Here is a 23,565-nt window from a genome sequence, read left to right on the forward strand (position 1 = left end):
ATTTTGCTCAGTTTCCAACAAGACAAATACATAGACTACCTTAGAGAAACTGCTTAGATATATACTTTTGAGATTATTTTAATAAAATTAAGGAGCTTCTGATTTAGTTTAGTTACCAACCATGTGATATATTACAACTGAACTATCCCATGAACATTTTTTGTGTTCTGAGAAAATCTTTGGCATGTTTTGAAGTCCTCCCCAAGAGAGCATTAATAAAAAAGAGTAATTCCCACAAGTCTCAAACTATGTTTCAAACCAGAACAGCCAACAGACCAGGTGACTAGAGCACTTGGTGGGATAGAGCTCCCATTCATGTGTCTGCAGACTTAGCCTTCTTCTCCATTTCTCCTGTTAGAGCTGCACCACTTACAGTCAAACTACTCCTAGCTCAGTGGAATCTTTAACACCTTAAGCCCAACACTAACAACAATCACTAAGGCAAACACAATTGCTTCTTTCATAACAAGTGTGTACATTAAAGTTGAGAGCTGAGAGGAGAAAGAAAACTCACCACAGCTAAGAGGGAGAACAGGACTGAAGCCAACCTACTGCTCCCTCTCCCATTTCACTCTGCGTCCCTATTCTGAACTTAGCAAAGTGAGTATCCTGTGTATTTCCAATAACTAAATCTCCAAGAAATTACGAATGTTAAGTTCCAGAAACAAGAACTGGATATTCTTCCTTGTTGTTCTGTATATTATTTTTGAGTTATGAAGTAGCTAAAATGGGACACACACATCTGAGACTGAAAGAAAATGAAGAAACTTTTCCTCTTTAATCTTAAAAAAAATGTATTCAAAATGGACACGAGCACTCTGTGTCTGTAGCAATTCAGTAATGCTCTGTAAGTGTCCATGTAAAGAGACTGGGGCTTGAACCTCTTTTAATTTTAAATACTCAACACAGACAACAGTTGTTTTAAAGAAAACTATCTCAAGGCACTCAGAGTATTTTATTCTTACCAGTTTGGTCTTGGACAGCCTATTTTCCGGGACGTATCCTTACAGATAAGGAGACAGTTACATTGACATCTAACATACTTCTTCCCTGAAGGAGGGTTTTTGATTGGCTAAACAAAAAAAAAAACACAACCACCAGAGAACACACATCAGAAGTCATAGCAATTCACTTTTTTCCACATAACAGGATGATAAAGCAGAAGAACTTCAGTGAAAAGTTCTTGCTAACAGAGAAATACACTTCCTCTTACAGAGGAAACTTCAGAGTCAACACAAAATTAGAAGTTTCTTTCTTTCTTAAGAAGTGAAAATTTCCTCATTAGAACAAGTAAGAAATTCTGCAAACTCATGGAAAAAAAAATTCATATTTTAGCAATGACAATTCAAGGTTTCAGTTCACTTTTTTTTAAATGTGAGCTTAAATAGTGGTATATTTAAAAAAAAACAACAAACATAAAACCAGTCAAAACATCAAATGACCCTTCTTGCCTGGTACAATGGCTTTATTCAACAGTGAAAGGATCACAGTCTGTTTCTTGGTCACTATGAGAATATGTAGCCATCAGTCAACTGTAATCTTATTTTAAACTGTACTGAAATTCTCTTTCTCCAACCTGGGAGTCAAGTTTCAATGTCCCTTTCATACAGCAAATCAAAAGCTGCACAATACTTTGTTTGGCTTGAAACATTATATATTGGCAGGGAAAGTGACTATCAATGGCAGGTTCTCTACTCTCTCTTTTAAGTGAAAAAAAAAATTCCTGAAGTTTCAAGGCTTCCTGTTTTCTGGACATAATTTAAAGTTCTTTTCATATAATAAATCCATTTAATAAATCTAATCCAGTGTTTTTCATACAAATCCTTGCAGTAGCTTTGGAGCACTGCAGTATCAGATCCCAAAACTAAAACTGGCAGGAGGAAAAAAATAGAAGCAGGAGGCCAAACAGTGAAGACTTGAATTAAGAGAAGGAGAAACAAATAGGTCTGTGATCACTGGAAAAGAACCTCGGACTTGCACATTTCAAAGTTGTTTTATTGTGGTCTGTTACAAGCTAACCAAATGACTGAATAATATTTCAGGAGAAAGGCATTCATCCAGGGAGAGGTGAGGGTTAGTTACTTTGTTTCTCCTACTCTTAGAATAACTCAATTCTACATTTCTCTTCATCCCATCAAAACCAATTTCATCCTTCTTTACAGAAGAGTAATTACTTAAATGACATCTTTGCTTTTTGTCCTCCTCAGAAGGAGACATCCTGCACAGCCAGCTCTACCGCATGAAGATTTATCCTAAGTGCTTATGACCATCCTCGTGCCAGCACGCCTGGAGCTCGCACGGCAGCCGGGCTGGCTGCTCCTTTTCCTTAGGGAGGCAGGAAGGGACCCACCCTGTCCAGGTGAGGACAGCAGTTCCATCCCCACTCCCTCTCACAAAAAGAAAAACGCTAAAAATCCATTTTACCGTAGCTTCGTTGCAGACTGTGCACTTAACCACATGTTGGTGTAGTTTGCCATCCAAGTTGATCAGCGATTGGCACACGCGGCAGTTTATCACAGGAACACCGCTGGCATCTGGACTTGCAATGGCAGTGTATGGAGGAGGAAGCTCTGCTGCAAGAGACAAGGAAATCTCAGCTGAAAAGCCAGAGGATTCTAAAACACTTCCCGCAAATATTGTCTCTAGCAGTCACAGCTTCAAAAAAGAAAAAACCAACACATCTCAATGTTTAGTATAAACATAGAACAAACCTAAGTTTGCTTTCCTCTTCTCCACAACTTGTGTGTACACAAACATCATCCATAGTTGTAGGTAAAGCAAACCAGTGGTACAAACGCATGGTAGATCACACCAGTAATTTGGATCCAACAAAACTCCTCTAGTAACTTCAGCTTCATATCAACTTTTTGAAGTCTTTAGAAATTACAAGGAGAAAAAACACTAAAAAACCCCAAACCTATTACAGATTAGTCGCAACCAAAGACTGGCTTTTGAAGAAAAAGATCCCAGAAAATCAAACAAGACACAGGCAGAGTCATAAACAGCCCTCACAAATATCTAAAAAGACTGAAACACAGACAAGTGTTTATCATATATTAGCAAATACTACAGGTAAAAACCCAGAAGAGTCCTGTTAACAAAATAGGGCTTGGAAGGGAAGTGGCATGAAATGCTTCTTTTTTGAGTATAACAACAAATTTATGCTGTCTTGAAGAAAAAGACCTGAAGTCTCAGAGCTTCTGCTTTTAAGGGTTCCAGATATTCTTCTTGTCCAGCAGCTAAAGTACCAATGCACAAGAAGGTCTTCAGTCACTTAGGATAGGCTAACACAGGGAAGGATTTACTGGTCTCAGGCCTCTGTGGAAGAGCAGACTTCAGACTTCAGCTTTGTCAGCCTTGAGCCCACAAAAGAATAGGGAGGAAACATTGAAGATCCTCTGAGGTTTAAGAATCCATGGAATGAAAATAATTCAACACAGCATTCTCTCACTAACTTATCGCCAGAATTATTTGGCATATAATAGCACTGACCTATTTCATCAAGAAGTTCAGGGCTTTTCAGGTAAGCAAATATAGAACAGACATATTCAGTAGTTCATATTTAGCTTTTTTAAATACTAGTAGTTTGATGCCCTGCAGCCTTGGGCTTCAATAAGTTGTTTTTTTAAATTACATCCAAGCAGCTAATAAAATCTTCAGAGAAGCTATGAGAGATCAGCCTACTTCCCGTTTACCAACGGCATTGAACAGAGCAGTATCTGCTGGAGGGTGGTGAGGGAAATCACAGGCTGCTATCAAAGCTGACAAGCCTGAGTATTAAATTTAAGCCTGTAAGAAAGCACTCATCACTCCTTTATTCTGTCTTGAAGTGAATGTCATAAGCTGGAGGGATATAAGAAACCCTGTCTGCCCTTCAGATCCAAGTCATGACACACCTTTGAAGCAGCATTGCTGTTCAGTGTGCTCTCTCTCCCCCTTTGCTACTTGGTCTATATATGACCCAGACCTGTGCTTGATTTTAGCTGAAAGAGGCAGCAGGAAAAGCATGGATACCTTGAGAGTCTCAGAATCACATCCAATATACTTGAATTATTTCAGATGAGAAACAAAATTAGCTTATATGCAGTAATACAATTTTGAAGTCATGACACAAACTGATGCTCCATTTCTTGAGCAAGTGAACTTCACACCTTCAGCTCTGATACACTGGTTACAGAAAACAACATCCTTAAGAAATATCATGTAACAGTACTGTTATTTCTTCTGTTTCTGAGGAAAAACATTTTGAAAAAATGCAGCATCCAGAAAAGAAAAATTAAAAAATAGTATTTTGCAGTACTGTGATACCCTATTTTAAGTAAGGCTGCCACATGCAGGACGTGACACATTACAAGACATTAACAAACAAACACACACAAGACAAAACCCCAACCCACACACTTTGGCAACTAGAAACAAGCTCAAGTCTACCAGAGCTCTCCAGAAACCAGGTTAGATATTTGGATGATGGGGACAGCAGTGTCTTAGCCACAGTGGCAAAGTCAAGGCTGCTGCAAGGAGGTTTTGGCAGTCAGCAGGCTGCTTAACTGCTCCTGCAGTGAGCAGCTGACACTTTCTGGCTAGGGGAATAGGCAGCCAGAAAACAAAAGGCATGTTCAAAAGACTAAATACCAAACTCTCTGTCAAGACACCTCAGCAGTTCACTCTCAGCTTTAATATTGCTTTTCTGAAAAGCAACAATTGTTTTACAAAAGTTCTTGACTTTGTCCTCTCCATTTAAAGTGTGACTTGTCAATTCCATGAGCTGGAAACAGGGCAGCTGTACTAAGGAAAGGCAAACAACACCTTTAAGGGTACCAGAAAGTGAAAAGAGACATACAACCACCAACATTTCAGCCTTCTGTGATCCTGGAATACTTTAAAAATTGATAACCATACCTTCTACACATTCATAATTTTCTATACCCTATTTCCAAGTGATAACTCTTAGGAGTTGGAAAGCTGGTTAACTGAGATGTGTGAGCCCCTAGACACAGGGCCAGCCACTTCTTCAGCCTCACACTGGAGCTGCTTGGCTTCCAGGTAAGCAGCCTCGCTGTTCCTGTCCTGCTGGCTCAGCAAATATCAGATAGCAAGCGAATAATGGCTGCTTTTCAGAGCCGTGCTGCAGCAAATAACAATTGCTATGGAGCAGAAAGCATGAGGTATCTTGGCACTGCAACCTTCATGCTTAAAGAAAACACTCATTTTGAAGAGCTCCAAAAAACAAACCAGCAAAAGCCACCAAAATTAAGTGGAAAGAAAAGTATATTGGGGGAGGTGGTAAGGGAGTGGGGGATGGTGAAAAGGAAAATAAAGGCATTGTCTCAGAGTTAGCTGCTCACTACCCCTTAATAGAAAGGTTTCAAAGCACATTAAAATACTTTGGTATGTCTTTTTTTTTTTGACAGCTTGAATTTCAGGCTAACTATAATATGTAAAACCAGTTCATAAAGGTCTGTCATGCTGGATATTACTGGGTGGTAGGCAAGCTTCACATACACACCAGGAGACATTTAATGAGATACTGAATTCCCTGCTGCTGACATACCACTTTACAGCTATATTATCAATCTTTTTCCATTAAAAAATATTTAAAAATCGAACAGTAATTAGTTCAGCAAGATTAGCGAAGTGCCCTACCATGCAGTACATCTGACTCCCTCCTCACCCCCACAGGACAGTGATGAAATGGAAGATTTCCCATTTGCAACCTGAGAAATTCCTTGTGGTGCTTGTGCACTTTCCTCCCTTGGTAGCTGAAGGGTGGAAACCACAGAGAACCACTTGCAGCCTACCTGGGTCAAACAGAAATGAGTTTGTTTTATCTGATTATTAAAAAAAAAAAAATAAAAATAAGTATTTAAAAAAATTCTTTATCCTGACTTGGGAGGGGGTGGGAAAGGGAAAAAGTTAAGTGACTGATGTCAGAGATAGGTTGTTAAGAAGTAAGAAAGCCTGGAAAAAGCCAAAAAAACCCTAAAACAAACAAAAAAGCACTGACTAACCACCCTATTACAAGGAACAGAGCTGACAATCCCACCTTTTGCATATGTTGTAAAAAGTTTCTTAAATCCTGTGGCCTGCATTCACACTGAAAAGATTTTTCCTGCTTGCTTCCATCGTTAAGAACAAACACTGAGCCATTACTAGGATCCAACCATCCACCAGTTTACAGAGGAAAGGGTCAGCTGGGTCTCAGCTGCAGCTCAATAAGGGAAGAGAAGGCTACCTTCAAACCATGGTCTCTCTAAAGTTCAGGACAACATACTGGGCAGAGCAGATAATTGTAATTACAGAGATAAATATATTCATGTACATTCAGGTGGTAGTTTTGACACAAAGGGCTTCTTCATCCTTCCTCTACCACTCCACACCACTCAGGTGATGTTAAGCAAGGAAGCTCTGCAGAAGGAGTTTGCTTTGGAAGCAAATCCAATTTTTCCACAAGAATGCTTCTTCCCTCTAAGTCTAACCTTGTGCTAGGGAGAGAGATAAAGACTGCCAGTTAGCTGGAAAGGTGGTTTAGCTTGCATGGATCCTTTTACTAAGGAAAGCCCAAAGAACACGGGAAGTAGAGCTACTGGGCCTATGTCACAGCTCTGCAAAATCCTGTTCTGCAGCTACCTTTGAGAGTTTTGTAGAGAAGTTCTGAAGTGCTATCTAGTATGTTTGCTCGTAGACTGATCTAACAAGAGATATTGGACATTGAAGAAAGCTCCATGGTTGGTTCCTCCTCACTTTTGGGAACAAGCCACTTAGCTCAAGCACCACATCCCACTGCAGGTGCCCAATCAGTTATCACCAGTAACACATGCCCACTGAAGCACAGGAGGTCATAGCTACCAACTGAAAAGAGCGTTTAGGGTCTAGCTTGTTTCCAGGTCTTGAGTTTTTACCCTAGGTTCATACGAGAGTCACTGATCTAATGCCTTTTCGTTACTTTTTAACTTTATGAAGACTTTTTTAAAAACCCAAAAAACAACAGATTGAAATGTATGCAAAAGTAATTATCCTTACAGGATAAGGATCACTAAGAAAAAAACATCAAACATTAGAATGTAAACTAAGGAAGATGTATGGATCATTTTTGGTTTGTTTTTTTTTTTACTTAGGGGATGATGCCAATACTACACAAATTGATTGCAAATAAATTCCAGATAAAAAAACCAAAGCCCCCAGTCTCTGCTGGTTTTTAGGTTTTTAGGCCAATATTCCTTTGTCCAATTCAAATCAAAGTAAACAGTCAACACCAGCTACAGCCCTCACTGAAATATATTTTCACATCAAGACAAAGAGGACTAGCTTTCCATGAGTTTAAACATCATTCAAAACAGACAGATGCTCACTCATTCTAGTTACATGCATGAATCTATACAGTTAATACAAATCGTTAAGAAAAGCCCAGCACACTGGAGCTGCTGAGATAAGAATTGTAATCTTGCATTTTAAAGGGTACTGCTAGCAAAGCTACCCTAATCTTATTTAGTCTTCATTCCTTCAGCTTTCTCCACACCTCAATTTCTGGTCTAAAACGTTTAACTGAAAAAAAAAAACCACCCCAAAAACCCAAAACCAAAAAACCAACAAAAAAATCCCCTACTAATGCACTTTGATAACGTCCGGATTTGCATTTTCTAAGTAATTTTTTTCACCTACTTATTAAATATTCAGTATTGATCAACAAGATGATTTTCCTGAGTCTGTGCAAGAAACATAATACCATATAATTATGCCACGACTACAGATCTGTAACTGCAGTACCGGACTTGCTTTAAAAATAAAGCCAAAACCAGCTATGGCCTTGAAACGTGTTTGCAAGGACATCCTAGTGGTTTTGGACTTCAACTACCACATTGCACCGAGCCCCTTCGTTATTTCAAGGCGACTGCCCGGGCAGGCGCTGACCACACCTGGGCACCCTGGGCTGTGCCTGCCGCGGCCAGCGGCGATGGCGAGCTGCTGAGCTCCTGCGCTGCGCCCCTCCCGCCGCTGCCCGTGCCCAGCCGAGCTGCTCTCAGCTCCGGATCTTCCACTTAATCCTGCTCCTAATTAATGGGGAAAGCCGAGTCCAACAATTACCGTGCAAGCTGCGGCATGCGAGCGAGTTATAATAAGCAGACCGGCTGGGGCTTGTTCTGCCCCTGCAAACAATTATTTTAATTTCTTTTTCCCCCTGAGCCGCTCAGGCCGGAGCGCGGCGGGGAGCACGGCCTGCACCCGGCAGGAGCGGCGTTACCTGTTGTTCCCCACCGGCGCCGGGGCGGGGCGGGGGCTCCCCCAGCTCCCCCGCTCCCCCGCCGGCAGCCCCGGCCCGGCCCCGCCGCCCCCCGCCACAGGCATAGCCGCAGCCACAGGCGGGGGGAGCCCTGCACGGCCGCACCGGGCGGAGGCGCCGCGTCCCCGCCAGCGCCAGCGCCAGGGCCACCCTCCGCCCCGCCGGCCCCGGCCCGGCACAGCGCTGGGGCAGCGGCGACGCCTTACCTCGGGGGCTGCTGTCCGGCAGATAGGGCGGCGCGGTCGGGGTGACATTGCCGGAGCCGGGCGCGGAGAGCAGCGGCGAGCGCTCGTCCACCCCCTCGGCGGCCATGGCTGCGGCGCGGAGGGCCCTGCCCGCTGCCGGGCGCGGGGCGGGGAGGCGGCCGGGCCGGCGGCGCCGGGGAAGGGGAAGGAGCGCAGAGGAAGGGGCTGGGAATGAATGAGAGCGGGGCGGGGAGGAGGGACGGCGGGGCGGGGAGGAGGGACGGCCGGCCCCCGGCGCGGGGTAATGAGCGGGGCCGGCCGGGGGCGGTGTCTGCGGGAGAAACTAACAACCTTCTTTCGTAAATAAATATAAAAAATAATAATGATTTTAAAAGTGCATTTGTTGAGTTGTGTGTTTTTTTCCCGTTTGTTTGTTGGTTTTGTTAAGGGTTTTTCAAGCTCTGTGTTTGGATACTGGCATGAGTACCAGGGAAGTGCTCTAGTCGATTTAGCTGGAAGCAGTCGCCTTTCCCAGGACTCTGGGGATGCAGACGGACTGAGGTGGCACTCACCGAGCTGTGACAGCTCCTTCAAGGGAGCTCTAAACGTGAGAAGATAAACCTACGTGAAATCAAAGCTGCTGTCTGTCCCCTGGTGCCACTGAGCTCTCTCAGGACGGAAGGACTTAATTTCTTTCTGCTAGACAGCCCAGTCGGGCACCATCTGGAAGTCTCTGGCAAAGAGGGAAAATAGCCTTCCGTGATGAATTTTTCAGACCATACTGAGATAAAACTGATGCTTGTCACCCGTGTGTCGTGTCCTGCTGTCCGTCGGTCCGAGTGCCAGGCTGCAGGGGTGGCAGGAGATAAGCACTTTGTACCCAAGCGGACACGGCTGCCAGGCGGCACTGGCCCCACGATGCGATTAACCACAGCCAAGCCACTCCTTGTTCCAAACGACTTGCATAGAAGGCAGATGTTTTTATAAGAACTGGGTAAAGGGGAGATCATGGCCTAAAAGCCCACAAGCTGGTCATATTCCTTCTCTAATAATACAGTTTATAAAATAACATAGGATTTCCTGCATCGTGTTGAAAATTTTCTGCGGGAGCTTTTTTCATATATAAATCTAGGAAATCTAGAACAGAAAACTGTTCTACAAAAACAGATTAATGTATTTGAGAGTCTATGAGAAATAATCAAAACATTGAATTAAATGGAGGCTAATGGGGTTTATTTTTCGAAGATTTCAATAATTATTACTTTATTAACTGTAATATGGAACTAATCAACTTCTCATCTGGGACAAAATTGTGGTTTTGAACATTAATATCCTGCAGAAATAAACTCTGAATATAATGATATGGCAAACTGCTCTTCTATTGGAAAATGTGGTAACTAACCTGCAAAATGCCTTTTTAGTATAAATTATATTGAGCTTTCAGTGTTCAATCAGCTTCAAAATAACTTTCAAGCCCAAATCAATACTTAACAACGTTTTATTTTTGTGAGGATTTCTGTTTTGTGCCCCAAACTCTTTGATAAGGTACTGCAAGGCTGACCTTGGCAAGTCAAATGTATGTTGTAAATATGACCAGTCAGGTTGTATCTTTAGCACTTGATTTTTCTATCACATGCCCAGTTTTCAACAAGTACAGAGCTGTGGACTTTTTTTTGGAGTCCTATTGCACGAACTGGCAGCTGCAACCAGATTTCTTTACTATTTTTTCTTGTATGAGAAAAGACAAAAGATTTTATGCATTGTTAAAGCTGCCAACCAGGCAGCACTGAGTTCCACCAATGCCTGGTCCATCCTGCAGCAATTACAGCAAATCATCTGTGTGGGACCTCCTTGAACCTCCACTGAACTGCTGTTCTGTGCCTCTGAAGAAGACTTGTAAGCCTCAAGTTCACTCCCAAGGACCTGCAGGGAAAGCTGTGTCACAACTCAGTCTGACCTCTCAAGCCTGCACATACGGCTGAGAATTATTAAGCATCCCAGCATGCTGACCTATTATTGGAAATATGACTGTCATCTAAATAAGTAGCCATTTGGAATAAAGAAAAATAAGCATTCCTGTAGATCCTTGACTTAACTTTTCAGAGCTCTTTAATCCCTAGTCACCTGAGCTGCTATAGTCTAAATAGCAGAAATTAGGCAATAGTTCAGTCATCTGCCTCTGTTTTTCAGTATTTTGAGTCCCTGTGTTTTAAGGTAGCCAAAGGTCTACAGGACTTTCCTACTCAAACATTGCAGCCTGATGTGCAGATCTGCTAGCATTTTCTGCAGTATCCATGGGAAGCTGGATGGTACCTAAATGTATACCAAAAATTAGGGGATGCACTTGCCTGGTAACAAGACTTCCTTGGATGTCACTCAGGTTCTAAAGGAAGGCTTCAAATGTCAGATAATGCCAGGCTGCAGACATCTTAGGCATTGAGAACTTGCTGCTTTCTTCCTGCTCTTCTTCCTCTGGATGCAACTGCCTTATGATACATGTTTAATTAAACTGCTGTGCAGTTTTCCTTCTATGAAAATCCTGCCTTCTTTGGTGGGTGGGATGCTCTGCTCTGAGCAGCCCTGCTTGTGCCTGAGCTACCTGGAAGACACGTCACCACTTGAATTCAGTGTCACAGCAAAAGTGCAGGTGTTTTTCCGCACTGGTTGCCCCCAGGGTCCTTCGACAGGCGAGTCAGAGCACACCCTGTGCACGCCTCAGCCTTTGCTGTGGTACTTGGTTGTGCTGCCAAGGCAGCTCTGGATTCCCAGCACTGAAGGCTGAATGATACAGACTATGAATTCAAGCACGTGCCTCCATGGGAAATGCCTCCTACTGAAAACATGCTACTATGCAGCCTTGAAAATGACACAGGCAAATGAACCAACTATACCTCTGAGAGCAGCCTTACAGAAGGTTTCTCAAGGTGTCTTTACCTGTGTCACAGAACAGAATCATACATGTACCCCTCTGTCCTTCCCCAGTCCTGTTGTTTCATATGCACTTCTTTACCAAATAAATGAGGGCTGAGCAAGGCAGCACACTGATTACTGACAAGGCGTATATTTAGCAGGGAGATAAAATGAACAGAGTACAACATATTTTCTTCCTCTGTTCTTATTAATGTCCCATGCTTAGTTAGAGTGATCTTTTGAGAAGCTTGATAATGCTCAAGTTTAATTTTTCTTCATTCTAAAATTATCATTCTCCTTGATTTTTTTTTCAATTTTCCCTAAATAAAAGACTTAACTTTCACATGAGACCAACCAGTGAAAATGTCAAAGCTCATTGTCAAGTGCAAAGGTATTTGTGTATCAATAGTATAAACAACTATAACTGTTTGTTAATCTTGCCTCTCTAATAAGTCGTAAGTGTGAAAAACTATCTCAGGGAGTCTGTTTGTATTATGCAGACTTTTTCAGGTACCATTGTAATTTTCTGTGTTATATTTAAGAATAAATAACCTCCAATAATAACTTTTTATCTCTGTTATTTTTAGTTTCATAATAATGCTTAGAGTCTGTAAACCTAAACCCACTGTGATAGGAGCTGTTCAAAGACACAGAGAAATACACTGATTGTTTAAAAGACAAAAAAGATAAAAATAAAAATTCAGACATAATATGGGTTATGCAAATTCACATAATTTCTCACTCACAGTGCAAGAATTGGAATATGGTCAAGGGACTGTTTGCTAAACCAAGTTTCTTCCTCATGGCAAATATATTGAATAAAAATAGAAGGAAAAGTGCATAGTCTTATATTTTCCCAGATTCACTACATTAGAAGAGGCACAGTAAGCTAACACAAGACCTGGCTTATTTTTTAAACTGTTAATACAGAGAGGTGCAGAGGAGGAGCAGATACAGTGCACACAAAATTCTTTCAAGATTTTCATTTGCAAAGCTATCCTATGCTGCAAGATCAAGTTTATGACAAGATAAAATTTCATAACATAGATAGTCTGAGAAATGTAGTTACACTACTGTGTATAGTATGAGATGCAGGATATAATAATTAGTACCAGTTATAAAAATAATTAACTATAGATTGCAAATTTGGTTTCAGGTAAGGTAATGCAACATAAAATATGATACAGCATCCAGGATAGTATTTGAGAGCACATTTTGAAAGTCAAGGCTTTTGAAAATACTTTTCAGTTCTGTCCTTTGTACCATGCCACAACCTAGCGCAGATTTCCAACTCCAGATAGGATCGGGACTTGGCATTGATATGCACAGCCATGTAATAATCTCTAGAACAGTTAGTGTGCTGAAATGTTTAACTTTTTTTTCTTTTTTTCCCTCTAAATGTATATGTCTATAATTTATTCACATGCAAAAATATACAAGCAGTATGAAAACGGGAATGTCACACAATTCCAATACATTTTTCCTTGGGAAAAGGCTTTTTTTTTCCTCTGCAGAAATTAGACAGTAGAACTACAGAGCATAGGAATTAAATATGAACCTCTTATCTGCAGAAGAATTTTACCTTTAGTCCCATCAACACTGCTCATCCCATTATGGCTGTGTGATAAGTCACCCTCCCACTGGCAAAACACAGACAAGGAACATTATGTTATTCAGTGATGACTTAGGAGGCTGACAGCACCTAATGTTGCAGAAAGTGGTTCTTCCAACCCACTCCTTCCCACCTGCAGGGCTACAGAGGCAGGAGAACAGCACACCAGAGCTGCAGGAAGGGTCATGCTCGCTGTACTGACAGTGTCTCCTGTCGACACCCTCTGTTCCCAAAAGCAACGGGTAGCATTTGGCCACTGACTAGACAAGTCTATTTTTAGTAAGTTTTATGCCATATATTCTATTCCTGTCACTACAGAGCATTCATGCAAATGTATGTAGTGCTGCTGCTCTTACAAAGCTGCAATTTCCTGGACTGCATTAATTTTACTACAGCAGATTATGACAGACAGAAATTATAATGGTAAAGAAGTCTTCATTTACACAAAGGGAGACGTCTTCTGTTATTTGTAACTGGAATTGCGATTCTTCTACAGCTTATTCATGTTATCATCTTTTCTTGACTGCACATCTGTCATTTCTTTTAAAGTATTGGTGCTATTTTCAGTTAACCTTATTTTTAGAATAATGGAGGAATTTTCAGTCTCAATTAAGAAGCAGTTCACACTGGAAAATAGAATCCTTATTGGCAGGAAAATTGTTCAGGATTTTTAATTTCCTTTACAGTCCAGCTCCATCTCTATGTGTTACCACAACCATTAGGCATTTTCTTGGTGGTCTTCAAGACACCAGCTGCTTTCAAAAATCTTTATTTAATATATTAATCTCTTCTTAATCACATTAAATATACTCAAAATTCCTTCCTTTGTTATTTGTCAGAGGTTGTTACCCAGTAAGTATTATACTATTATTAAAAAGCTATATTATATCTAAATATCTAGATACCTTTATTCTGAGAAATCATTCCACTTGTTTACTAATGTAAGTCAAATGGTGTTGTACCAGTAACTTTTGAATAAACTTTTAATTCCGTTTTTCTCTCTTATTTTCTATTATTGAATAGATTAATATTACTGAGACAATTAGTTTTAAATTTGTTAGACACTTCTAAATGTTGGCATCATATACAATTTTAATTTGATCTCTTTAATTTGATCAATTTTAATTTGATCAGTTTTTAGTTCTGAGGGGCAGTTTGATGGGAATGAGGAAAATGTGCTACACTTTTATTTGAGTATTTTTTTTCAGTTTCAAGTGGAGTTACTTTTTAGCCAGAAACACCTCTGAGTCTTTGGTCATGAAACCAAGCAACATCTGGCTCAGTCCACACCTAGATAAGACACATTGAAGAAAAGCAGGTAAAGATCTAAAGTAACTTATGGTGCTTCACTGGACACCACCTTTTGCTTTGAGGAAGAACAGAGCTGCTGTACCCTCCTGGCACCTGGTGGACACTAAGTATAAAAGAAGCTTCAAATTGAACTCAAGGTTACAGCAGCTTTTGATCACGAGCTATCCCATGACACATATCACAAGAATAGCAGCATCTTGGTCAAACTCCAGTTTGGATAATGAAGCGTCTGACTTGAATTCACTTTGCCATTTCAGTCTCAATGAGCAGCCTTCTTCAATTTCAACTGGAACTCATTTCATGCAACATATTCATTAAAATGTAGTTCCATTTCAGGAATGGATGAAGTGATTGACATACAGCTCATGATTTTTCCAGGACAATGAGAAAGAGTAACAAGGCCTGTTACTCTAGTTATTTTATGTGAGCACCAATCTGTATTTCAGCTAAGTAGAACCCCTGATGATAATGCTTAGTAGATTTATGACCACACTGTAAATGGTACTGCAAAGACTGTTACACACAGATATGGATGGTGTGGATTGAAGTGGCACAGTGCTTACCTGCATTTGTTAACATAGTACACAGAGTGTTCGGAGGAGGGACACAGAGATGGTGAGGGGCCTTGATGGGAAACTGTATGAGGAGTGGCTGAGGTCACTTGGTTTGTTCAGCCTGGAAGAGACTGAGGGGAGACCTCACTGCAGTTGCAACTTCCTCATGAGGGGAAGAGGAGGGGCAGACACTGATTTTTTTCTCTCTGGTGACCCAAGGACAGGTGACAGGGCTGTGTCATGGAAGATCTAGGTTACAGATTAGGAAAAAGGTTCTTCACCCAGAGGGTGGTTGGGCACTGGAACAGGCTCTCCAGGGAAGTGGTCCAAGCCTGATGGAGTTCAAGGAGCATTTAGACAATGCTCTCAGGCACATGGTGTGACTCTTGGTGCTGTCCTGTGCAGGTCCAGGAGGTGGACTTTGATGATACTTGTGGGTCCCTTCTAACTCAGCATATTCTGTGATTCTATTATTCTATTAAATGTGATCAAGAGCAGCCATACTGAACTGATGATCTTTGAATCACCAGCATTTTGAAAGTAAACATTTGAAATCAGACTGGGGGAGTGAAAATCCTGGTGGAAAATCCTGTCTCCAAGGTAAGCTTTTCTCCTGGAAACTGCCAAGAAAGATGTTGCTGCAGAAAGAATGTGTAGATATCAGAAATCTGATGGAATGAAATTCTTAAAGAGCATTGAGAGCCTTGAGCTCATCTCCCCTATGGCTTGGGGTTCTGCAAGGCTTCTGTAAGTTAGAAGAGTTGCACATAACAAGATGGAAAATAAAAGATTTGGAGGGTGAAGGAATTTAGTCTAGATACCCAGAAATCAAACTGTTTGCATGTTTACATCTAAATATTGGCTGTACCTGCAGAACTGATGCTTTTCATTAAGAAATAATTTAGTTTTACAGATACAGAGCCCTACAGAGTTTTACAGATACAGAGCCCTATCAGCATGGGATGCAAGGGTGGCAACAGCTAGTCCAATCACAGACACCAATAAAGAAGAACTTGTAATTAAAACCAAAACATTGTAGCCATGAGGAGCAAGACAAATTAGAGGCCTGGAGAGTCTCCAGCTACTAGAAGGCTGAATTTTCCAATGTAAGAATAGAAAAAACAGATTTTTTTTTGTCTGTATCTAGGCCTTATCAGTACACAGATTGTAAAAAGAAAAGTAGAAACATACATGATACTCCCATTGATGGAAAAGAAGTGAGAATTATGCCAATAGTTATTGTGAACTTCATCAGAAGAGTATTACAGCTTTTTGATACAACACCCAATATCCGTCCGGGAAAGGTTAAAACAGAGATGGGGTTTGCTTATCCTTATAAACTGATCAGTCTTAATACTGTCAGAAAAAGATGCAGGTCCTATAACAAGGAGAAAGAATGAAAAATAGTGCAATTAAGGTAGCAACTAAATACAGAAAAAAACCTTACCAGTACTACAAAAAATTTTCAAGACCCATGGAGTTGAAAAAGGTGCAATGAAATGAGTGTATTTCATGCCATTGCAGAATCTTGTAAGTAGGTCTCCTAATGAAGAACAAATAAATATGGAATCTGCACATTGTTAGCACATAATGCTTGAAATAGGATTCCTGTGATCCTTTTATCCAGGGAAAAGAAATCAGACTTACTCGCTCTAGTGTATCTCTGCAAATTCTGTTTTGATGTGCATCAGTTTTTTGAGTCAATGACAAATTTTTTTTGTGATCTTGCTATCAGGTTACTCACTTAATTTCTAATATTTTGCTCTCTCCTTGTAGAACTGGCAGATCCTGCATTGTGCTCCTATTTAATGTCCTTATAGCAGTTTGGATAGATTCCACTTCCCTTATTTCCTGCAGGCAGCTGTTACAGTTCTAGCTCTGCCTTCCTTCCACAACCCCTCCCAGATGACCTACTATACCCTTTGAGGTCCCTGGTATGCTATCTATTATAGATCACAAAAACCCCAAATAGCTTCTGTAAGAAATGTATCATATCTATGTTCTTTGAAATGTTCTTGTCATTTAACAGTGATCTAAATCTCTGGGCACATTACTGTAACAGATGACAGAGCAAGAATTAACACAATTCTCCCACAAATTTTTGGGGGTGGCTATTGGAAATTGAAGAGCTGGGAGTACAAAGGCACTGATTTAGGATTTCCAGGAAAATGGAAAATTCAGTTCTGCAACAGATTCAAGCTCTAAAAGTGGCTTTCTTTCCTCCTAAAAAAAAAAAAAGGCAAAAACAAAAAAACAAACCCAAACAACAATGAAAGATATTGACTAAGAAGGAATAATAACATTTGTTTCTGTAAGCATCACTTGCTTGTAAGTATGGAAAATTATTTTTGTGAAATGCTTAAGATGAATGGGAATACACATCAGCTTTGGAGTTTTGGTGCTTTGGATTTGGAGAAACTGTTGGATTTTCTTTTTTCTCCAAGATGATACACTGCAAAGGCACAGAAAGCCCTGGCTGGTTGCTTACTAGTTTCTATCAATCTGGAGATAAAAATTCATGAAGCCATTTGAGAGAAGGATGGAATGATGGCTGATGTTAAGTACCAACAGAGGTTTGCAACATCAAAAGTAGTGCTTTTGTACCGACAGCCCTGTGGTTAAAATGCACAGCCTATTCTTTCTTCATATACCAAGGGTTGTATCCTTTACATGTTCTGCACTGTCGCTGTTGAGCTGCTAGCAGAGAAAAAGACCCAAGTTCTCAGTGTGACAAGAAAGAAGCAATTTATTATTTTGTTTTCAATATATATAGACTTTTCAGTGGTCGCCCAGATTGGTCAGTCAGAAACCTCCCCCTAGGCCTGATTGGCCAGGCCTGAACTGTCCAAATCTCGAGACACTGTTTCAAAACATCCAAACTTTATCTTTGTTTATAAAACACAGAAGGGTGTTCTCACGGGAAAGACCTGTGCTAGCCACACTGCACCTTTTCAAATAATTCAATTTTCTCATTTCAGATCAGCTGTTGTCTTACTCCATCTCATCTCTCTCCACAATTCAGTTGTAAATCACTCCATGTGAGGAAAGTCTGTTGTCAAACTCAACCACTTAATCAGCTCTTTGTTTGTAAATGTTGGAGTTAATGTGATAGTTTTCTTTGGAGTGTATGCAGCAATGTCTCTGCACATCAATCAGAATATTTGTGGAGCCCACTCACTATGGGATTGCACTGAAGAATTCTGGAGTTTGTCCATCTTTTTTTGTTAATCACTTTTAACCATTTCATTGCCCCAGTACTCATATTTAGAACTCCAAGTCCTTACCCTGGTTTACCTCTTGCTTTGCTCTCCTCTCTGGGTTCTCCCTCAGCTTATCCCAATTTTATCTTGTAGTCTTGCTTCTTGCCAGAATATCTCCTAACTAACCTAAGATAGGGATCAATAATTCTTTGCCTCCTTCTCTGATTACTCCTAGTCCCACTGTTCATCCCCCTATTTTAGAATTCATAGGATCATAAAATAGTTTGGGTTGGAAAGGACCTTTAAAGGGCATATAGTCCAGCCCCCTGCAATGAGCAGGGACACTGTCCACTAGATCAGAGTGCTCAGAGCCTTGTCCAACCTGGCCTTGAATGTTTCCCGGGATGGGCCACCTACCACCTCTCTCAGCAGCTTGTTTCAGTGTTTTACCACTCTTATATTCATCTCCCTTTGTCAAACACATCTTCTCCAATTACCTCTTCCATTTTCTCTACTGGGTCCAGACATTCCTTCTTCTTGTGACAGCCATGAGCTCTCTCTCCAACCATCACCTCTACAGTTCCTTTCAGAGCTCAGTCAGTTTTCCCTTTGCTTTCCCTGTGCCAGGGTCACCAGACTCCTTTTCTGAATCTTCTGGTTGTCTTTTCCTTGTCCTTAGAGCACTCAAGCTAGGCAGATTCCTTTCTTCCCCACCAGGACACCCAGCAGATGAGAGCACTAGAGCTGGACTGCAGTACCAAGCCCTATGGAGAGCACTGGCAGTCCAGGGCTCAGATTAGAGGATGTGCCTAGCTTGGCACTTCATCCCTGGCCAGCAGTTTGTGTGACAGATTTTTGGTTGAGTTGTGGCAGTGATGTAAAAATTATGTGTGCTAGAAATGATGGAGAGAATTCTGTATGCTGAAAAGTTATACAAAGATATAACTGTATTTTATTGATATTAGAATTTATAGTGCACAAAGCACAGTGCAAATACTTAGTCATACATTTTTTGGAAGTCTGTGTACAAGTAAATGCAATTTTAGCTGGAATGCTTACTATTGAATGCTACTTTGAGAGTTTCAGAGATTGTAGTAACTGTCCCATTACACATTATAGCAGTTTAAGGAGTACCTAGGGCTCCTCTTGTCTTTTCTTTCATTATCATGAGATGTGGGAAGATTACCTGGCAAAAAAGATGTCTGCTTAACATGTGTCACTCTCTTTCCTTGTTTTATAACAAAAAGATGAGCTATAGTTGGCAACTCCACGGTGCAGAAAATAATAATAGTGAAAATAAAAGAGCAGTGAAAATGACAGCAGCTTCAAGGGGTTTGGCAGAGCCTAGATTATTGGCCAAGATTCCTTCCAGGACTACAGCAGCAAAATGTGACAACATCCAGTGCTAACCCTGTGAAACCTGACTGACAATGTCTGCTGAATGCATTGAGGAACTACACTTATGTATTGGAAATCCCAAATGTCCAATTTTAAATGCTTTTTCCTCCTGAAAAGCAATGTGAAGACCTGCAGCTGAGTTTTTTCTTTTTGCTTATTGTTTCTGATCATGAAGAATGTATTCAAGTCACCTTTTGTCAAAGACCACATCTCAGTCATATAGCCAAGAAAACTGCTTAAAAGTCTAGACTTGGGGGTTTTTAAAAAAATAAAATCTCACCATTCTAGCTGCTAAAATTTAAGAAAGCAAAACACTGCAAAGCTCACAATACATTTGCTGAGGTTGGCAAAAATGCAGTAGCACTAACAGACACATTCCACAATAGCAATCTTCACGGAAATCAAGGACATCTCCAGGTTACAGCCACAGTTTCTCTGTATTCAAGCATTTGTAAGACAACTGTGAATGACTGATCCTGAAACTATTTGCATTAACAGAAACCTAAGATTTTTTTCAACTTCTGATTTTGCAAATAAAAAAGGTAAATACATTGGTCTTTGTAAGCTCAAAAATATCAAATCCAGAAATAAGCCCCACTATTTTAACTGACAAATATGACCCATTACAGATTTTGTTATGTGATTTTATATGCATTGGGTCCTGACTTGTGTCAGATTTCTGCTGCAAAATTACTAGAAAAGTTTCACAGATGAGAGATCTCAGCTGCAATGTCCTGCTGTGAAAATCTGATAGCACTGTTTCCAGCAAACATAAACAAACAATAGGAAAATCTTAGCTAGTTCATTTACTAGCTAAGTTTACTATAAGTGAACTTTCATACAGTATGTAGTACATATACTACAGTAGGAGATTTTAGGAACCTAACAGAACTTACCATATTGAGCTTTATACTCTGTAGAGGCTTAATTTCAAGGTCATTTATATTCCTTCATTCACATAGAATAATTACAAATCTTACTGCCAGCCGATTTTAGGGCATAAAGTAGAGTTTAGCTACTTTTGCTTCAGTATCTGGGCTCAAGTAACCCAGATTCACTGATTATATAGCATGTAAATCAGAAAACTCTCAACAAAACCTTGGCAAAACAACAGAGCCATTTCAACACAATTTCATGTATAGGTATAACCTGCCTGTAATTCACTTTAATTCTTTGCAAGAAACATCTTGTAGATAATAGAAGGGATTGAGATAGATGCTGACCTAAAAGTAGTAAGACAGCTTCTTTGCTTGACCAAAGTTTTATATCATTTAGCTGAGTAAGATTTGGATAGCCTTTACTTCAGTCATGAAAACTGTCTGCCAAACAGCTTATTGCCTTCGCAATTGAAGAAACAAAATCTAGATTTTTGGAGAGCGACAGAAGTACCAGGGGTCCCACCTCAGCTTACGTATCAATGAACAAATGACCTTCCTGATATTCAGCATGTTACTAAATACTGTGAGACCACTGGCAGAACGATACTAGAAAGGATGTCAAAATGCAGTACTTTAAATAGCCAGGCATGCTTCCTTCCCAGAAAAGAAATATGAAAGAAAGAGAACACAGCAGCTGGTTAATTCACTGTCCAAGTCAGCTGACATCACACATATGAAATGACTGACTTCAGTGACTAACTTGAAAATATTCAGTCACATTGCAAAAGTACCCCTTAATTCTGAAAGTTTCAATTTTGTTAGTGTGTAATACAGACTGTGCTTAGTACAGAGCATCTTACAGTTACCATTGATTTCAATGGGAGGCTCAACTTCCTACAGAACAGATAAATGAAGTCATAAATTTTAATACCAGAAAGGGCCGTTATGGTAATCCAGTCAGACTGCTTTGAATTCTGAAAGTCAGTAAATGCTGCTTGCATGAAGCCCATAACTCGGATTTGAGTTAACACATACCCATAGAAAGTATTTCAGTCTTGATTTAAAGACTTGTGTGACAGCAAACTTATCAGATCCTAGACAAAATGCTTCACAGTTGGTTACCTCAGATTTCAGTTCTTTTATTTTTTTCATATCAACTTCTAACCATTATGTTTCATTATGACCTTCTTTGTTAAACCACCCTTTCTACTCAGGAACTAGACAAGCTGAGCTTACATGCAGGAAGGCTCAAGCTATGTGCTCTAAGACTACCAGAGAGGAAAACCAAAATTTGTGGAGGAAAAAAAATGCACATGTACACAATCCTGACGTACTTAGTCCTGATGAGCTGGCAGATCAAAAGGCCCCAGAGGAACCAGGAATCCTGGTACAAGCAGGCAGGGAGCAGGTAGGGCCCCTGGAGTAGGGGCAGTCAGGGAGAGAAGGTGGTGCACATGCCACTGAGATGTGTAGCCACAGAGTGGGTCCCACATGTGGCAGTCCCACAGAGACGTCTTGACTGCAGGTCTCCATAGGGGCAGTTTCGCTAAATTCAGAATTATTTCCTTTTATAAGAGGATTTCTGATCAGCTAGCAGCCTTTGGTGTCCACCCCCTAAGCCATACTCACCCTTGGCGATGCCAGAGAGTGTCATTTTCTCAGGTCTCAGCAAATGCCTCCTCCTGCTGCTTGGTTGATCCTCTCCAGCTCAGCTGCTGCTTCCCTTTGGTAGGCTGAAAGCAGTCGTTTCCATAACTTGTGATGTGTTTTTTTCAAGCAGAAATTTGATATCAGTTAGTTTACAATGTTGGATCCTCTGTTTTCAGCATTTTCAAGGCCTTTGCTGTTATCCCACATTAAACTCCAGTTCATAACAGCCGTCTTGGCACACAGCTCCAGTTCCCAGGACAGGCTCTCACCACAGGCTGATAACAAGCGCCGCAGGCCAGAACTGGGGCACTGCGCCTGTGGCCTGCTGCTAGCAGTGGAAGTGCTCTTCTTAATAGCTTTCTTTTATTCCAGGTTTCATGGCAGCAGAGGAAACTCATTGTTAGCTGGCTGTGCAGCATGACCTGCCCAGCATCTATGGTACTGCTGTTCTGAAACACGTACTCATTCTAAGTGTGCACTAAAATCTCCACTCCCGTGTGAATTTGAGCTCAGCTGTATTAAGTGCTGTTCAAATGAGGCTAGCTTTAATCAACCTGCCTTCATCAACTTAGCACTTTACATTTGGTGACTTGAGGTATTTGGTCGTTGGTATTTATTCTATATTCTTTTGGGTTTCTGCTAACAATATGGGAGAAGCCTGCACTAAAAACTGTTGTCACTACAGGGGCTTCACTGGAGCCCTGTAGTGACTACCCTTTGACTGGGGGTAGTTCTGCTGGAGGGAAGGAACCTCTGCCACCTTTTTTTTCTGACAGATTTAAGGCTTTAGTCCCCTAAAACACTGGAGAGCTCAGCCTGCCTGAAGGACAGAGTGTGTCGTATGTCTGAACATCTAATTACAGTGTCTTATATGGTAAAAAGAGGATTTTTTTTTTACTTTGTTGTAATTTCTAAAGTTCTGGAAAAAAAACACCTGAAATGTAGAAAGTTACATGTTAGGGAAACTCTCCCATCTGATCATCCTGATGGCAATTTGGGAGTTCTACTTGCACCACTCTATTTTTGACTGGGATAGAAGCCCCTTTGCAACAAGTGTCTCCAGTGCCCTGACTGCTTCCCTGTTTCACTCCCTGCACAACCCAAATTTAGACCTAGGTTTCCCTCATCAGCTTGACCCCGGGTTTCCCATAGCAGAGTCCCAGATATCCTGTTCCTTTAGGTAATTTAATTGTGGTACAGTGACTTACAGAGTTGGATCCCTCTAGGGAAGGAACCCCAACAAAGAGATTCCTGTGATTTTATACCCTCAGTCTGTGCACCCATGCTTCAAGCACCTCTTGCCCCAATGGTGGGTGTTGGTTTGGGGTCTTCTTGTTGTCCACTGGGTCCTGCAGAGGCTCTGGGTGACTGACCATCCCTGCCTGGCTGGTGTTGCAGATCCATATGTCCTTTGTCAGCCAAAAGGTCAGAGCTCCTTCATGGCTCATTGCTTGTGGTTCCAGCCATCCAGGGCACAGTGAGCATGTCACACACCAAGCAATCTGAACTGGGTGTATTCCTCAACAGTCCGCCTGCTAATATATTGAAAGGAAAAAGAAAAAAAACTTTTGAGGCATTTGACCACCGCT

The 23,565-nt window shown here is 41.0% G+C and overlaps 1 protein-coding gene across 2 annotated transcripts in view; it reads right to left on the bottom strand.

Annotated features, from left to right (window-relative positions):
* The window catches only part of PIP4P2 (phosphatidylinositol-4,5-bisphosphate 4-phosphatase 2), a 37,358-nt gene extending 15,267 nt beyond the window's left edge, over positions 1 to 22,091 (bottom strand). Inside the window, exons 1-3 of one of the 2 annotated variants that reach the window (XM_085053175.1) lie at positions 21,956 to 22,091; positions 2,425 to 2,573; positions 966 to 1,072 (exon numbers count right to left, since the gene is read on the bottom strand). In XM_085053175.1, the coding sequence (XP_084909301.1) occupies positions 966 to 1,072; positions 2,425 to 2,573; positions 21,956 to 21,980 (281 nt within the window). In that variant the 5' untranslated portion in view covers positions 21,981 to 22,091. Of the gene's footprint in view, positions 1 to 965; positions 1,073 to 2,424; positions 2,574 to 8,484; positions 8,697 to 21,955 lie in introns of those variants that run through there. The other variant, XM_085053173.1, reaches the window with a different exon arrangement.
* Between the last annotated feature and the right edge of the window lie 1,474 nt (positions 22,092 to 23,565).

Source organism: Lichenostomus cassidix, chromosome 2 (genome assembly GCF_008360975.1).
Source record: "Lichenostomus cassidix isolate B80296 chromosome 2, HeHo_3.0, whole genome shotgun sequence".
NCBI lineage: Eukaryota > Metazoa > Chordata > Aves > Passeriformes > Meliphagidae > Lichenostomus > Lichenostomus cassidix.